Raw genomic sequence first — 16,147 nt, forward strand, 5'->3', positions numbered from 1 at the left:
CTAGGCCATTTCGGAACCCGGAGGGAGGCTTCTGGAATGTAGAGTTGGTCCTCTTCCCACCCCGAGAGAGAAAGGGGAAGGGAGGAGGGGCTGCCGCATTTGGGAGCCGCCCACCTTCCGGCTGCAGCTTGCGGAGAGGGAGCCCCGGAGATCCCAGGGCCCCTGCTGCGGCCGAACGAAAGTTGGGGGCAACATCTCAGCTGAATCGGGGGTTACGCCTCGGAGGTCCTTCTCTCGGAACATCTTCCGCCAGGATGGGGAGCGGCTGAAGGACTTGGCGCTGTCCTAGGTATAGGGGCCAGACAGAGGGTGAGGGACAGGAGCCGGGGTCTGAGTCAGCCGCTTCCTTTGACGCCAGACCTCTCGGATTTCATCTCTCCTTTAACCCCGCCCCTGCCCTAGTCCCGCCTCCAACCGCGTCCCGCCGCAAAGTCAAGCCCCACCCCTTCGGCTCAGACCCTAGAGGTGCCGCTAGGAGCTGAGACCCCTCAGCGGCCGCCGCGCCCACCTCGTCCAGCCGCCTGTCTGTGCCCAAGGAGATGAGGTTGCTGAATTCCTTCTCCAGGAGCTGCCGGGCCTGGGGACGAGAGGTGAAGGAAGGGTTGCAGCGTGCAGTCTGCGAGGTGGGGATGCCCAGTGTGGCCCAGTGTGGCCCGAGCGGTAGCTCACCTGCGCATTCTGCGTGGGGATCTGCAGGAGCAAGGCCAGGTCGGAGTAGTCGAAGGTCTCGTCCAGGGCGAGAAGCGCCCCGTGCACCCCGCTCTCCGTGAGGTTCGTGGCGAATTCCTTCAGTCCCAGTCCGGACACCCAACCCATGACCCGCTCATTGGACCACACCATCACGTCTGGGACAGAAGGGACTGTCAGCTGCTAGCTGGTCCAATTACCCCCATTGCCTCATCCTGGCCGCGCCCCCATGCTGGCTCCACCCCCTCACCAAAGGCCCCTGCTCCCGCCTTCCCAGTCCCCCGCCTCCCCTAATCATACCTCCTCCCTTGCCCGTCCCCAAATCCTCCACCTGGCTGCCAGGGAGACCTTTCCACTCCTACTCACCTCGGATCTGGGTCTGACTCTCTTCCCGCCTCCGCTCCAAGTCCTTCCGGTCGTAATTGAGCCGTTTCAGGCACATGATCCCATAATGCAGACTCACCCTGAGCAATAGGGAAAGTGGGGTCACAGATGAGCCTGGACAACCCCAATGGCTGCTGTTTCTTCCCTCCCCATTGGCTGCGGTCTTCTGGGAAAGGCTGGGGAGTTGTTCCACAGGGTCAGTTTTATGGATTGCTGACCTTCCCAGGAGTTGGGGTGTTTCCAACAGGCAGGGCCTATTGGTTCCCCTGGGCAGGGTATGTGGTCAACTAGCTAAGCTTTTCGAGGACGTGGACTCTTCCTAGTGAACTATCTTATTTGTGGAAAGGGCACGGAAGTCAGGATTTCCTGAGAACCCAGGCTAAAGGGCCAAGGATAGTCTAAGGAATGTCCCTTCACCAGTCCCATTGGCCAAAGACTCTGGGAGTGAGGCCCCCCCCAGGGCTGTCCCCATTGGCCGGGCAGCCCCCACCTGTGGAAGCTGTCCACCATCTTGAGTTGACCCCGGAGCTCCTTCTTGTTAAGATGATCCAACATGCGGGCATCCACCAGCGACTCCATGAAGTAGCTTCGGTATTGGGGCAGGCCCAGGCTGGGCAGCCAGTCGTTGCCCACCCACTCGTGGTTCATGTCACCGTATGCCAGGATCTGGGGCCATGGGCAGGTGGGGGAGGGGTCAGGCCCTCTGACCCCTTCCCATGTGTGTATGAAAGGGTGCACCCCAGCCCCCGACCCAAGGTTGTTCTTCTTCCACCCCACCTGAGGACAACGGTCATTCTCTGCTCAGGACAACGGACCAATCCAGTTGTCTCTTACTCCTTCGGAATGACAGAATAGACCCTTGCCTACTCAAAAGCAGGGGCCGTGGACCCGCAGCATCACCATCACCCGTGCACTTTCTGGAACTGGAGAACCTCAGACCCCACCCCAAGGCTACTGAATCAGAATCTGCATTCTCACAAGATCCTCAGGCACCTGAACAGCACGGTGTGCGAAGCACTAGGCTAGCACTGTCCCAGCTTAGAACAATGGATTCGTCCAACATCACTACTCCCCCCAAGTCAGGACCACGGATTCTTCCCACAACAAACGATAATGGATCTATCCATCACTCTGGCACTGTCCAAAAATATTAATGCTATATCTGGCCCAGGACAATATTCTGAATCAGCCCAAAGTCCTGCACTCCCTGTAGCATAAGGAAACAATCAATACCTCCCCCTGACTGGAAGCAAAGACCCCAGTCTAACCTAGGTCAGGGGAGTTCAAGCCTCCCCCTTCTTGAGAACCAAGTGTAGCTCCTCCCCCTCCCCAACTTGAGGCCTGACCTGCCGCCTCCCCAAAATGCTTTCCCTTTTGCCCCAGTACACGGACCGGTCCCACTCCCTCTCAGCCATAGAGAACACGGACTGCTCGATGTCTCCCTCTAGTTACAGCAGCGGAACAGCCCCTGAACCCCCCGCAACTCACGATAATGGAATGGCCCGTGCCCCACGCTAACAATGGAAAAGTCCAGACTCTTACACCGACCCCCAACAAGCCACAACGAGACGGTCCAAAGCCCAGCTCAGTGCAGCGCCCCCCCGCGGTGGTGATGGAATGCTGCGGCGAGGGTGGGGGTGGGGCTTGGGGAAAGAGGGGTGTGCATGCAGCGTGCACAGCCTGTTCATGCGTCCACGTCCCGCCCCACGCCCCCTACCTGCTCCCAGCTGATCTCCTTGGTCTCCTGACCCGTTAGTGGGAAGAGGGGAGAGAAGGGGTGGGTTAAGGGGCAGGCGGACGGCGGAGGGAGGGAGGGACGAACAGACAGACGAAGGGACAGAGATTCGCCCGCCCACCCCTCCCCAGGGACAGTTAGTGCCACCCCCAAGGTCGCCGGCAGGGGGCACTCACAGGCTTGGTCGTTGCCGTAAGGGACTCCATCTCCTCGTGTGTCATCCACACGTTTCCTGTGGACTGAGGGACAAGGGGTGTTACGGGGGTTGAGAGAGGGCTTGTGGATAGGGGAGGGGAACGGGGTAGTATTCCTAGAGGCCCAGGCCAGATCCATTTATATACATTCTGCTTGCTGCCTCAGAAAGGACAGTCACTGCTCTGGGTCAGGCAGCGAAGGAGAAAACAAATGATCATTTATTGAGCACCTACTGTGTACCAGGCAAAAGAACATGGGCTTTGGGGGCGCCTGGGTGGCTCAGTCCCTTAAGCGCCTGACTTTGGTGCAGGTCATGATCTCGCGGGTTTTGAGTTCGAGCCCCGCATCGGGCTGTCTGCTGCCAGCACAGAGCCTGCTTCGGATCTCTGTCCACCCGCCTCTCTCTCTGCCTCTTACCCGCTTGTGCTGTCTCTCTGTCTCTCTCAAAGACAATAAATAAACATGAAGAAGAAGAAGAAGCAGAAACAGAAGCAGAAGAAGGAGAAGAGGAAGAAGAAAGGCTCCGGGGTCCAACAAATTTAGGTAAATTGCTGGTATTTTGCTGTGTGGTCCTGGGCACAACGTCACCTCTCTGACCTCACACAGATGGATTCACAATGAGGTTGCAGATACAGCAATGGGACAAAGTTTGGAGCTGGGGGGGGGATATGGGGATGCGTAGTCACATTTATTGGCCACCTGCACCCAGCAACCCCACGGGTTAGGAATTCATACACTGATTCAAAAACATTTATGTAGCTCCTCGTGAGTGCACAGTTGGTAGGGTCTGGGATGCACGAGGGGAAATTTGAAAATAGACTGAATAGATGACTTTGATGATAATGGTAACGTCCCTGGATATGAGGGCACGGTGGCTACGTAGGCGAATGTTCTTATTGTTAGCAGGTGCCCTGCAGAAGTCATTTTTCAAGCTAACCAGTAGTGACGTCCGCAAATTACATTCAAGGGCTTCAGATAAACGCGCGTGCGCGCGCGCACACACACACGCACACACACACACACACACACACACACACACACACACAGCAAGCAGGGCAAGGAGTTAACAATTGCTGAATTCGTTTCTTCACGGATCAAAGGATAAATATTAGAAGACAATAAACACTAGGGAGGAAAATTAGGTGTTAATGTGTTGGGGTGATGGGGCGGGTGACCAGTTCGGTTGCTGAGTTAGGGAGGCCTCTTGGAAGTGGTGACATTTGAGGTGAGGCCTCAAGGATAAGAAGGAGAAACAGGACGGGGTGGGGGTGGGGGGCGCGGGGGGTGGTGCTCGAGGAAAAGGAGCAGCATGTGCTAAGCTGGGGGGGGGGGTGCTCATCAAGGGGTTTATAAGGAACCACATGAATTCGGCTTTTTCTCCAGGATGGGGTCCCCTCTGTATAAGACAGACTGAGGTGTGGGGGTACAGGGAAGGCAGGGAGACCTGAGGAGGAACACCTCCCCCACCCCACCCCTCGACCCCAGGGATAATCCAGGTGAGAGATCAAGGGGAGAGAGTCTGAGAGACCAGGCTGGAGTTAGCGAGCCCAGTATTGGCTAGTCTGAGGACAAGAGGCGGGGCCCTGAGGCGGCAAGGGCTGGGATTGGCCTCCGGACACTCACCGTGCGGGAGGAGGCGGGCGCTGAGGGCGAGGTGAGGGAGACCATTTCCTGGATGGCGAGGCGCAGCTTGAGCCGGTGCAGGGGGTTGCTGATGCCAATCTCCCGCTGGATCTCCGTGTCCGACAGGTTGGCCATGATGGCACCGCTCTTGACGTTGGCCCGGCAGGCGGCCACATACCATGCAGGCATGCCTACCCACAGCTGGGCCGGAGGAGGGGTGGGGCGGGGAGGGAATGAAGACACAGCGCATGGAGACGGAGACAATATGGGAGCAGAAACGGGAGAGACAGGAGAGAAACAGAAAGAAAAGGAGAGAGGGGGAGACAGAGAGGTGGGAAAGTTAGCGGTGAGAAGCAACAGAGACGGGGCAAGGCAAACAGACAAGAGGGCGTCAGGGGGAGACACAGCAGGGGGAAAAACGGGGAGAGTCAGAGGGTAACCCCCAGAGTCACAGGGGAAAGAGGGACGGGGAAAGACAGAGATGAGGAGAGACATACAGAGATGAGAGAGAGATGGGGAGAGAAAGAAGCCAATGACATTGGGAGGGAGACATGGGAAGAAATGTGAGGAATGACAAAAACACAGATGGAGAGGGAGACAAAAGAGAAGACACAGAGAATCCCATGCAGTCAGAGACATGGGGAGACACAGAGAGAGAAAGAGAGAGACCACAGGAGCGTAGGGCCGAGGTGGGCATGGCCAAAGGGGCAGGGGATGGGGGGAGAAGAAGGAGGAAGCTGTTTAGATCAACAGTGAGGCCGACCTATCCCAGGGCCTCATCCCCCTCTGGCCTCCGTCCCGTTCCCCCCTTAGGGCTACAAGGAGGATGCGGGGTGGCGTTGGGCAGCACTCAATGGCAGGGCTGTCACAGTCACAGGAGTTGGGGATCAAGATCAGGGCATTTCTGGGCCCCAGTACCTCCAGCCAGGAGACCACGGTGGGCCCATCCCAAGCAGCGAAGGGCAGGCCCTGGCGGCAGGCCTCTTCCAGAAGTTCGTGCCTGGGGGACAGAGGCTTAGGGCAGGAGCTCTCAGGAGTAGAGACCCCCAGCCCTCCAGGATGGGACCCTTTACCACAAATCACCCTCCCCCCAGCCCTTTTTTGTTATTTAATGGAACGCTTCATGAATTTGCTTGTCATCCTTGCACAGGGGCCAAGCTATCTTCTCTGCATCGTTCCAGTGTTAGTATATGCATTGCCAAAGTGAGCATCCAAAGCACTTTTTATGAAAGTAGAAAATTTGGAAGGAGGTTTTAAGGAAAAAAAAAAAGTGAATCTCTGTAAGTGGTCTCCCCCAGTCCAATCAAGAAAGAAGAGGAAAAAAAAAATGATAAAAACTTGGGGGTTCCCAAGTTCTCAGGCAAGCAAATCCCCTTCCAGCATTTTCTTCTCACATATAACCACCAGCCCTCCCCTCCCCCCCCCCCCCACGCATGCACTTACTTCCTCTTGTTCCTTCGGTCCTTGTCTCCTGGGCCTGTCAGCTTGGCTAGCCCCAGAGGATCCGTGGCCAGTGTCTCGTCTGAGGGTGTTCCTGCTGGAGGCAGGGAGGGGCCAGAGTTTGGAGAGTCTCAAGTGGGAAGGAGATTCTTTGCTGTTGGGGGATGCTGAGAAGGATGCCAGGGAAGCAGAGGTCCCGAGGGAGTCGTAAATGAGGCCACAGAGAGGGAATGACAGAGCCAAGCAGAAACCAATTGCACCTCCCAGGCGGTGAATTGGGGACATCCCCAAAAGGGGGATGTCTTCCCGGGGCTGGCCTTGGTAAGGTGGTAAATGTTTAACAACTAGCTCTCCAGGGAGGGAGCGGGTATTCCCTGATTTGTAGTGGTTGTCGGTTTCCATGGCGGAAAGAATCCCACAAATTTCAAGCTACCAAGGTAATGTCAAACAGCTCACTAAAAATGCCGGCAAGTTGGCTTTCACAAGCCAGTACGAACAGGCTTCAGCACACCATGTGCCTTGCCTTTAAGCGGTCCTCTCTCCTTCTCTACTAAAGAATAGGCTGGGGCGCATGGATGACCCAGTCAACTGAGTGCCCAACTCTTGATTTCAGCGTGGGTCATGATCTTGACGGTTCATGAGTTCGAGCCCCACATCAGACTCTGCACTGATGGTGTGGGGCCTGCTTGGGATTCTCTCCCTCCCTCTCTCTGCCCCTCTCCCTGCTCCCGCACACTTTCTCTCAAAAGAAATAAATAACCATTTTTAAAAAGAGGTAAATGAAATAAATTTGTTTAGCCTTCTCCCCACCAAGTCACACAGGCAGGGCTCAGAGTGCCTTCTCCTTGTCCTTCCTCCTTCTTGCTACCTCTGCTGAGTCCGACCCCTTTCACATCCTAGACTCACATGAATGTCAAGTGAATTTGTGAAAAAGAAGATGGAAGGGAGGAACAAAGGAAGGTAGGAAAGAGGGGAGGGAGGGAGGAAGGAAGGAAAGAAGGAAGGAAGGAAGAAAGGAAGGAAGGAAGGAAGGGCAAAAGGGAGAAAGGGAGAGAGAAAGGAAAACAGGGTTGGCATCAGAGTACTCACCCAGAGAAGAGCTGTCCCGGCCTGGTGGTCCCATTCGTCCCTTCTCCTTCTTGCCAAAGAGACGGCCTATGGATGACTTGATGCTCTTCTTCTTGGGGGCTTTGTGCAGGGAATCTGGGGTGCCTTCACTGGGTGAGCAGGACAGAGTAAGGGTCGACTCCATCTAGGATGTCTCCTCTTCTCCCAAGTCCTTGTCCATCCCCCTGATACATCCTCCCAAGCAAGCCCCTCCCCATCCCATCCTTTGTCCCTGCTGACCTTCCCCGTGAAGGCCCCCCATCTTCCAGGGATCCTGCTTGCAGTGCCAAGGCCTGCGTCATTCTCTCAAGACGGGCAGAGCGGGGAGTGGGAGGTGGGGTGTCTCCTGGTATGGCTGGTCCCTCCCCTCGTGGAGCACCAGCTTCCTCCTTGGGGACATGATTCTGGGGACAGAAAAGCAGAGATCCTGAAATGAATTGGAGGGGTCATGTTGGGGGCTCTTCATTAGTTGGGATGTCTACTAGGGAGTGTCTGGAATGGCCTTGGTTCTGGGTACCATTTCTGAAGGTAGCCTAGATCAAGTAGGGGTGAGTTGCAGAAATATAACAGCAATGAGTCCCACTGGAGCTTGACCATTGTTCACGTAGCCTAGCTTCTGGTGTCAGAAGTGGGATCTGCTCAGACTCAAGGAAAGCTAATAAGTTACTCATTTTGGAAGCTGGGAAACTGGGTTTAAGGCAATAAAATAAGACTAATATACCTTATTCCTCCCCAAAGGTCAATTCTGATGATCTAATGGTAGTTCTCAAATATATGTTTAGTCACAAAAAAAACCTTGTAGAAACTTAATGCATAAAACAGGTAAAAGCAGGCCAGACTTGACTAAAGTTCAAGTTAAGGTTCATAAACTCAGTAGCTCAGGCTTTATGCCCTTTAAGTTGGAACTTTTAGGAAGAGCTAAGGTTACTTTTGGAAATCACTGGTGTGAGGGGCTATTGTTGCTGTTTGTTGGGGAGCCCTGTATCTGACTTCCCCTGGCCACCCCACCAAATGAAGGATTTCAGAACACTCACAGCTTTGTCGGTGCCCTCGCGGGCAGGGCTAGGAGGTGCCAGACGGGGTGTTGAGTGGCCAGAGCTGGGAGGGGAGGGGCTGGCAAGGGTAGAGGTAGTGAGGGAGGGGGGCAGTGAGCAGCTACTGCGGTAGCGGCCCAGTGAGTCCAGGCCAGAGCCAGACACCCGGCTCTCCAGCTCCTCAGCCCTTTGTTCTGTTGTCTCCTTCTCCTCTTGGATGAGCCTGAGGAGGGAATGGGGGGAGAGTGCATGAGAGGACAGAGGCAGGCAATGGGGGACAGAGTCTGGGGATCCCAAAGGGCCAGGAAGGCTTGATAGCGCACAAAGAATTTCTGGGGAAAGCACAATGAGGTTAGAGGGTCTTGGGGTATTCATCATGGCCTCATGGGTTCAATGGGAGTCAAGGGATCATCATAGTTCCAGAGATCATGGAGGAATGGGGGACAACAGGATGATTAGGGTCTGCATCAAGGCTACCAGGATGATAAGCTCATGGTTCCGTAAAATCGTAAAGATTACAGAGCGGGAGGTCAAATTCCAAGGAGGAGAGAAAAAGAGCAAGATCATAATAAGATCAGAATAAGATCAAAGACTCTGAGGTCCACCTAGGATGTAGAAGTTCATGGAGTCATTTGGTATGTGAATCGATGCTTCAACTCAGAATGAATGACTTTGGATGGAAAGTGGTGGTCATGTTGGTATATCTGCTGAGACCCACGAAGAGTTGTTGTTAGAAAATTGCCAAATAAGGCAATTTCTGGGAAGTCAGGGTAGACTTTATGGCAGTGGAGGATTTATAATAAATTGAGGATTCTTGTTATATTAGGTAAAAATTCTTGGTATCTTGAGTTGAGGTTCTTGAAGTATTAGGATGAGATTCTTGGTGTTTTGGATTGGAGACCTTTTGTTGTGTTGAGATTCTTGGGATACTGGGGGACTCTGGGCATTAGTTGTGTGAAGCCATGACCTCCATGGTGTATCAGAGGACTCTTGGTGTAGTGGCTTAAGAACTTTGGCATTTCAGGATGCAGTCTTTGGTGTATTGGGCAATTGTGAATACTGGCTGGGGAATAGATAGAAAGATGATAGATGGATACATAGATAGATAGATGGATAGATAAAACAATAGATAGATAGATAGATAGATAGATAAGAAGCACATAACATAGGAGACTTCTGGGTGTTTCCTGGGGTATCCTCGTTACTGGAGGGAGCGTTGGGCTGGGGGAGTTCCTTGAAGATAGTAGGACAGGAGATACGCTCAGACCTTCAGATCAGTCTCCAGAGCCAGAGGGGCTATGGGGTCAGCTCAGGCAGGGCAGAGAAAAACTGGGCCAGTGCTCACTTGATCTCCTTGTTAATGGCTTCCAGCTGCTCTTGAAGCATGATGGCCAGCGTCTGCACGTCGGCCTGTCCGCTGGGGGAGAGTAGCTCAGCTCCAAACATCCCCTCAGCCTCCTCTTCGTCTGAGCCATCCAGCTCCCCAGGGAACGGGGGTGGCATGGACCCCGCAGGGGCAGACCGCTCCCACTCCTGTCTCTGTGTGGGGACAGAAGGATGCCAGGTGGGTGGTGGCCAAAGTAGGTGCTGGGTCTTCCCTCACCTGTACTGATCTTATCCACCCTCCATGACCCTGCCCGTGTCCCCTGAAAATGACTGGCCACACCATGTGATCCCACCCGACTTTGTCTCTTGACAAGTCCCTTGCCTTGACCAGCCATGACTCTATCCCGTCTCCTGATTCCACCATTTTCCTCGACCCAGCCCCCTTCCTTTCTTCACCTACACCCCCACTGTAGGATTCTATACCCTGCCCATCCCCAGACCCCACCCCTCTCCCCACCTCATCATTCCTGTAAAGTTCTCACCAGGTAGCAGGATATCCACGTGAATAGATGTTCGGGCAAGTAGGGATGATGGAGTTGTGGGAGGAAAAAAAAGACAGCATGGGTCCAGGAGACCCTGTTTCTCAGCCCAGCCCCCTTCCAGAGCCATTGGACGCCACCCCCTGCTCAGTCCAGGCCCCAGAAGTGGCTGCTGACCTTGGAGGACTCATCCTTGACCCCTGACCAGCGGCCCCTCTTGCCTGCCCGGCCACCGCCGGCCCCATAGGGGTCCAGATGGGCACCGGAAGGTAATGTGGGTGCCTGGGAGTAACGAAGTTCCAGGGCACTACCGGGGAGAGACCTGTGGGCACGGAGAGGGCAGTCAGAGACCAAGGGGTCAGGAAAAGGGAAGAGAGGTCAGGAGTCATGGGAAACGGCCTGGGGTCAGGGGACGGGGCGAGGGATCTGAAGTCAGAGGTCAGGAAAGGTCAGAAGTCACGAAGTCAGGCGTCAAAAATAACAGGAGTCAGCGGAAGCTTCGGGAGGACAGGGAGCGGGGGGGTGGGGAAGACCCGGCCATCAGAAAGGTTGCGCTTGGCCAAGGGGGCTCCTGTGGGCAGAAGGACTGTGGTCACCTGGAGTAGGAGGACGGTGGCCTGCCCCGCAGCTGGTCGATCTCCATCTGCATCCGCTCCATCTCTGCCAAGAGCTGCTCCTGGTGGGAGAAAGTCGGAAGCACCGCGTCAGAATCTGCCCCACCCCCGAGAAACAGCCTTCCCCTCCCAGCAATGCCCGCTCCGTGTCCCTGGTCCCAGGCACCCCCCCACCCCCACCCCCGGGGTCTTCCAGGCCCCTCCTTACCTTGTTGAGCAGCAGTTCGTCCTGAAGCTTCTTCATGTTGGCGATCTCCTCACTCAGTGAATTCTGTGGAGGACAAGGGCGCAGTGAGGGGTGGAGCCTGAAACAGGCATGTCCTGGGGGCTGTAAGCGTCCAGGGACTGGCCGAAGGCAACCCCAGGGGAATGAGGTGGGCATGACTAGTGAGCTGGAGGGCATGGGGGTTGTGGGGCCAAAGATGCATCTGGGGAGGGGAATCCCCGGGAGCCCCACAATTTGGCATCCTGCATCATGAAGATTCAAAGTTTGAGGGTCCCAAGGATCAGAGGCTTGGGGAAAAGCCAAGAACTCAGGCTCTGGGTGCCCCCGAATTCAGCCCTCGGGGTGTTTAGACCAGGTGAAAGAATGGTGCCAGCCAGACCAGAGAAGTCTGTTGGATTCGAACTCGCAATGCCCAGGTGTGGGATCTCAAGTAACATTACGGGGAAAGGTCTCGGGCCCCGGGATTCGGGCAAGGGGCGGTCCAGGATTCCAGGTTACTGGAGTCCTGGGTCGGGCCGGGGCACACCTTCTCCTCCAGCGCCCCCATGCGCTCCTTGAGGTGCAGCTGTAACCGTTCATTGGACTCGCTCAGCAATTTGTCCACTGTCTCTGACAGCCGCTTGTTGTGGTCATCGTTCATCTTCTCCCGCTGCCGGGCCTGCCCAAACGTCGGCGGAAGGGGGTGATCAAGCCCCCCCGCCCCCGGCCCAGAGCACCGCCCCTGCTCTCAGCTCCCGCCCCCGACTCTGCCCCCTCACCTCAGCTCCTCCCCCTGCCCTCCCCCCCCACCCCCCCCCACCCCCCCCACCCCCGCCGCTTCAAAGCCCCACCCTCTCCCGTCTTCCGCCTGCTCACCCGTTGCAGCTCCTGGTTCTTTTCCTCCAGCTGGGCCTCCAGCTGCCGAAGCCGCTCCTCGAAATTCCCATGACGTTCCTCGGCCTAGTGGACGGAACCCCAAGGCATCTGACTTTGCTCCGCGAGGACTCAGTTGGGCTCAAGGTCCCGCCTCCCCCAAGGCTGGATGCCAGGCCCCGCCCCCCGCGCTCCAGGCTCCTCCTTCGAAGGGCTACAGACTCCGCGCTAGGATTCAGGCCCCGTCTTTTCCTCAGGATCTGTTCTGTCTCTTTTGCGTTCGGAGCCATCCTTTCAGGACAGACTAGAAAACACCCCCCCCCCCAAACCTCCAGGCCCTGCCTGCATTCGAAGCTCCCTCACTTTCCTGGACCCCGGGCGCCGCCCCTTTCCCCAGAATCCCAGCTGCAAGTCTCCTACCCTACTAGACGGAAGACCCCCGTCTCATCCCCAGACGCCACACCCCACACTCCCGCCCCTGGCCTCTCCTCACTTTGTTGAGCGCAGCCACGCGCTGGGCCAGCTGGGCCTCTATCTCAGGCAAGGTCTCTGCCTTTTGCAGCGTCTGCTGAAGCTTCTGCTTGGCGTCGTCCAGCCACTCGGCTAGCTGACGGCTCTTCTCTTCACTCTGGGGGAGGACAGGGATGGGGGACGGGGAGAGCGGGAGAAGCTAGGTCACACGGGCCACGGCCTCGCCCCCACAGCACCTCCCTGGCCACGCCCTCACCTGCCGGTACAGCGACTCCTTGCTGGCCAGCTCGTTCTCCAGCTTGTCGTTGGCGTCGTGCAGCGACGTGGCCTCACGCTGGGCACTCAGGTAGCGCTTCTCCAGCGTCGTGATCCGCTCCTCCATATCCTCCCGCTGCGCAAGCGCCTGCGGAGGGGGCAAACGTTCACGTGGACCACAGCTCCCAGAAAGCCCCGGGGGGGGGGGGGAAGGGTAGGCTTAGAACCCCGGATCGGACACCCCAGGGCATCCTGGGAAATGAAGTCTCCCGCATCGGGGCGTCAGAACGATGGAACCACACCTGCCAAGAACTCCCAGGAATAGCCAACGTTAAGACCCCGACCGACCACCGGAGGGTTGAAATGGTGGTACCACGCTTTCCATGAGCTTCTAGGGCAGTACTGTCTGAGACCCTCCCCCTATGGATGACCTAAGGTCCATGGAAGGGAAGTCTTCACTCTTCTTGGCCCACTTCCCTCAAAAATCCAGGCCTTAGGGCGCCTGGCTGGTTCGGTCAGTAGAGCATGCAACCCTCGATCTGGTGGTCATGAGTTCAAGCCCCACACTGGGGGCAGAGCCTACTTAAAAAATAATAAACTACTTAAAAAAAAAAAAATCCAGGCCTTAGGTTTTCAGCAACTTCTAGCACAGCCTAGGCTTAGAACCACAGAGCAAGTGCCCTAGGGTCTCATAAAAAACAAAAGTCCCTTCCATGAAGGAGGCAGCATCTCCCAAGAGCCCCAGGGTCACACATGCTTAGAAAACCTAAGACGGTGCCCCAGGGTCTCATGGGAGATGGACTTCCGTCCGGGAGCCCGTGAGGCGGGACCACACTTTCCGACAGGTCCCAGTGCCACCGAGGTTCAAAATCTGAGGCGCAAGTCCCAGTGATGAAGAAAAAGGCTCACTCTCGTTTCTCATCAGATGACTTCCAGAATCCATACCCTACACTTCCCAGCAGTCCCAGGGGCATAGGACTTAGGCTCAAGGGGCCTCAACCAGGATGGGGTGAAATGCAGACAAAGGAATTCAACTTAGAAGCCCAGAGAATTTTCCAACAATAACCTAACTACGACAGTCATTGGGCGCCTACCATGTATGCGTCATGTTCCAACCCTCTGGCAAGGGTCATACATCCCATCGTACAGGTGAGGAAACTGAGGCTCAGAGAGGAGGAGAGTCCACACAGCTTGTGGACTGAATCCGGGCTGCACCATTCCTGAGCTCTGTGACTTCGGGCGAAGGGGGACGGGGAGGGTTAGGGGGAGGGAGGGACAGAGGGCAGCCCAGCAGGGGCTCCGGCCTCACCTCCTTGAGGTCGCGCTGGAGCTTGGCGTTAGCTTCCTCGGCCTTACCCAGCTCGCGGTGGGCGGTGCCCAGCTCCTCCTCCAGCTGGCTCATCTGGCGGCACAACACCGCCAGGCGCTCCCGCAGCTGGCACACCTCCGCACGCTGCCTCTCCAGGGCCTCCTCCAGCTCCGCTGTGCGCCGGTTCGAATCCCCGCCAGGACCAAGGCCGTTGGCAAGGGGCTGGAGTAGGGACAGTGAGAGAAAAGGGGACAGAACCCAGAGTGGGGGACACAGAGATAGAGAGAGGATATAAGGAGAAAGTTGACGGAGGGGAGGGGAATCAAAGACCAGTAAGGGTCCTGGAGGTCACAGAAGTTAGCTAGATGACTTGAATCAGAGGTCAAAGGCCAGTAAGGCTCTTAGGACTTCAGATGTCATAGAGACATTGAGGATCGCATCAAACATTAAACGGACCATCACAAAGTCAGGGGGCTGAGTGGAGGTCACGGGGATGGGGATCCTTGAAAAGCAAGGGGAGCGAGGTACTTGCATCTCTCACCTGCCCATCCCCCTCCTTGCCGGGCTCCTCCAGCCCCGACCGGCGCCTAGACAGCTGCTCTCGAAGGCTCAGGGTCTGGGAACGGGAAAGGGAGATCAGGATAAAGGGAGTCCTAGAGCCCCCAATTCTACTTCTCACTGGCTCTGGTCCTGCTGAGGCCATCCCAACCCCCAGTCTATCCTTGTATCTCTCCTTGGCCGCCCAGCATGGAGTCCGCCCTTACTCATCCCCTTAGCCTCCTTGTGGCCCTGTCCTCTACAGTCTTAACTTTCCCCGTCCAACTATTTCCTCCGCAGTCAGTTCTTGCCCTTAGCCCCGAACCCACCCAATCAACTTCGCCCCATTGGTAGCCCCTTAGTCCCGCCTCCTTCTTGGCCACGCCCCCACCTCCTGATTGCTTAGCTCCAACTCCTCCTCCAGCACCGCCACCCGCTCCAGCGCCATCCGCAGCCGCTCCCGGACCTGGGGTTGGGAACAGGACAGAGTGAAGTGGAGATCAGACCCAATCTAGGACAGGCAGAAAACCCCTGGGACGTCCTGATGGGGCAACACGAGCATTACTCTGTCTATGGTGGGTGTGCAGCTCCAGCCAGTTACCAAGGCAGCCCCACCCACTGGCAGCCCCCCCCCCCCCCAATTAATTTTTCTGTTATCAGTCAAGTCCCAATCTGAAGTGGCATGTCCCAATCAATCTCAGGCAACATTCTTCCCATTTAGGACATCCCCAATCAATCACAGCCAGAATCTGTCCTATCCAGGGAAGCCCCAGCCAACCACAGCCTTTCGTTCTGCATCCGATTTTCCTACCTTCTCATCCAGGGCCTTGTGATGCTCGAAGAGGGATTTTAGAGCCTTGAGCACCTCCACCTCGGAAGAGACCCCACCCGGGGACTGGGCCTGGCGCTTTACCACGGTCATGCGCAGTGACCTCTCGTGCCTGGACACCAGGCATTCCAGGTGTTCAAGGAGAAGCTACAGGGTTAGGTCACCGGGCCAAGGAAAAGAGGCAAGGGAAGAGAGGCAGAGTCAGGACAAGGGTGGTTCAGACAGGTGGGACGGACACACGGAGGAAGGGGTGGAGCCAAGCATAGGGGTAAAGGAGAGAGGTCGGGAAAAGAGAGAAGGATATGAAACGTCGGGGCATGGTCAAGGAAGGAGTAGTGCAGGAAGAGAGAACCATTACGGAGATAGGAGAGAAAATATGAAGCAAGGAGGGGACCAGAGGAGACAGCCAGGCAGTGGTAGTAGGGAGGCAAGATGGGTAAAGATAAGATGGGTCAGGCTGCAAACCCCCGTGGCCCCGCCCGCCCCGCTTAGGCCCCGCCCCCACACCCCTCCCCCTCACCCGCGTGTTGTTCCGCTCCGCCTTCAGCTCTGCAATCTCTTCCTCCCGCTCCAGCAGCTGCTCCCGACATAAGTTCAGCTCTTTCGTCAGAGCCGCAAACTCCTGTCCAGATGTGGGCAGGAACCGGACAATTAGATCAATCCTTTCCCCACGTCCCTCATTACATAGGACTGCAAGTTTGAAGGCCCCGCCCCTCCCTGCTAAATCCCCGCCCCTTTCCGCGGCTCAGGCCCCGCCCATCACCGGCAAGGTCTTCCCCCCCCCTCCTTTCTAAGCGCCAAGTCCCGCCCCTTCCGGACCGCCCCCTCCGCGCCTTCAGTGGTCGAGGTCCCGCCTCCCGCAAGCCCCGCCCCGGTGCCGCCCAGACCTGGGGCAGAGCGATGCTGAGCTGGCGCTGCAGCGAGTCCTTCTCGTGGCCCAGCTCGCGCAGCCGCAACTGTGCCGTAGCCAGCCCGTCCTGCGCC

The 16,147-nt window shown here is 56.6% G+C and overlaps 1 protein-coding gene and 1 non-coding gene across 2 annotated transcripts in view; both read right to left on the reverse strand.

Annotated features, from left to right (window-relative positions):
• Positions 1 to 15,625, reverse strand: part of LOC102965145 (transient receptor potential cation channel subfamily M member 4) — a 61,713-nt gene extending 46,088 nt beyond the window's left edge. The window contains 24 exon segments of the mRNA XM_042969140.1: positions 115 to 285; positions 509 to 577; positions 670 to 845; positions 1,054 to 1,151; positions 1,562 to 1,737; positions 2,983 to 3,045; positions 4,625 to 4,825; positions 5,543 to 5,624; positions 6,068 to 6,161; positions 7,154 to 7,281; positions 7,412 to 7,575; positions 8,206 to 8,428; positions 9,551 to 9,738; positions 10,248 to 10,392; positions 10,667 to 10,746; positions 10,893 to 10,955; positions 11,437 to 11,568; positions 11,766 to 11,849; positions 12,256 to 12,390; positions 12,490 to 12,636; positions 13,798 to 14,019; positions 14,339 to 14,413; positions 14,726 to 14,800; positions 15,146 to 15,625. Of these exon segments, the coding sequence (XP_042825074.1) occupies positions 115 to 285; positions 509 to 577; positions 670 to 845; positions 1,054 to 1,151; positions 1,562 to 1,737; positions 2,983 to 3,045; positions 4,625 to 4,825; positions 5,543 to 5,624; positions 6,068 to 6,161; positions 7,154 to 7,281; positions 7,412 to 7,575; positions 8,206 to 8,428; positions 9,551 to 9,738; positions 10,248 to 10,392; positions 10,667 to 10,746; positions 10,893 to 10,955; positions 11,437 to 11,568; positions 11,766 to 11,849; positions 12,256 to 12,390; positions 12,490 to 12,636; positions 13,798 to 14,019; positions 14,339 to 14,413; positions 14,726 to 14,800; positions 15,146 to 15,256 (3,102 nt within the window). The 5' untranslated portion in view covers positions 15,257 to 15,625.
• On the reverse strand, positions 5,730 to 5,831 carry LOC122234450. Its single transcript, XR_006212238.1, has one exon. It is a non-coding gene; the product is annotated as a U6 spliceosomal RNA (small nuclear RNA).
• Positions 15,626 to 16,147: the final 522 nt, after the last annotated feature.

This window comes from Panthera tigris, chromosome E2, assembly GCF_018350195.1.
Source record: "Panthera tigris isolate Pti1 chromosome E2, P.tigris_Pti1_mat1.1, whole genome shotgun sequence".
In the NCBI taxonomy this organism is placed as follows: domain Eukaryota; kingdom Metazoa; phylum Chordata; class Mammalia; order Carnivora; family Felidae; genus Panthera; species Panthera tigris.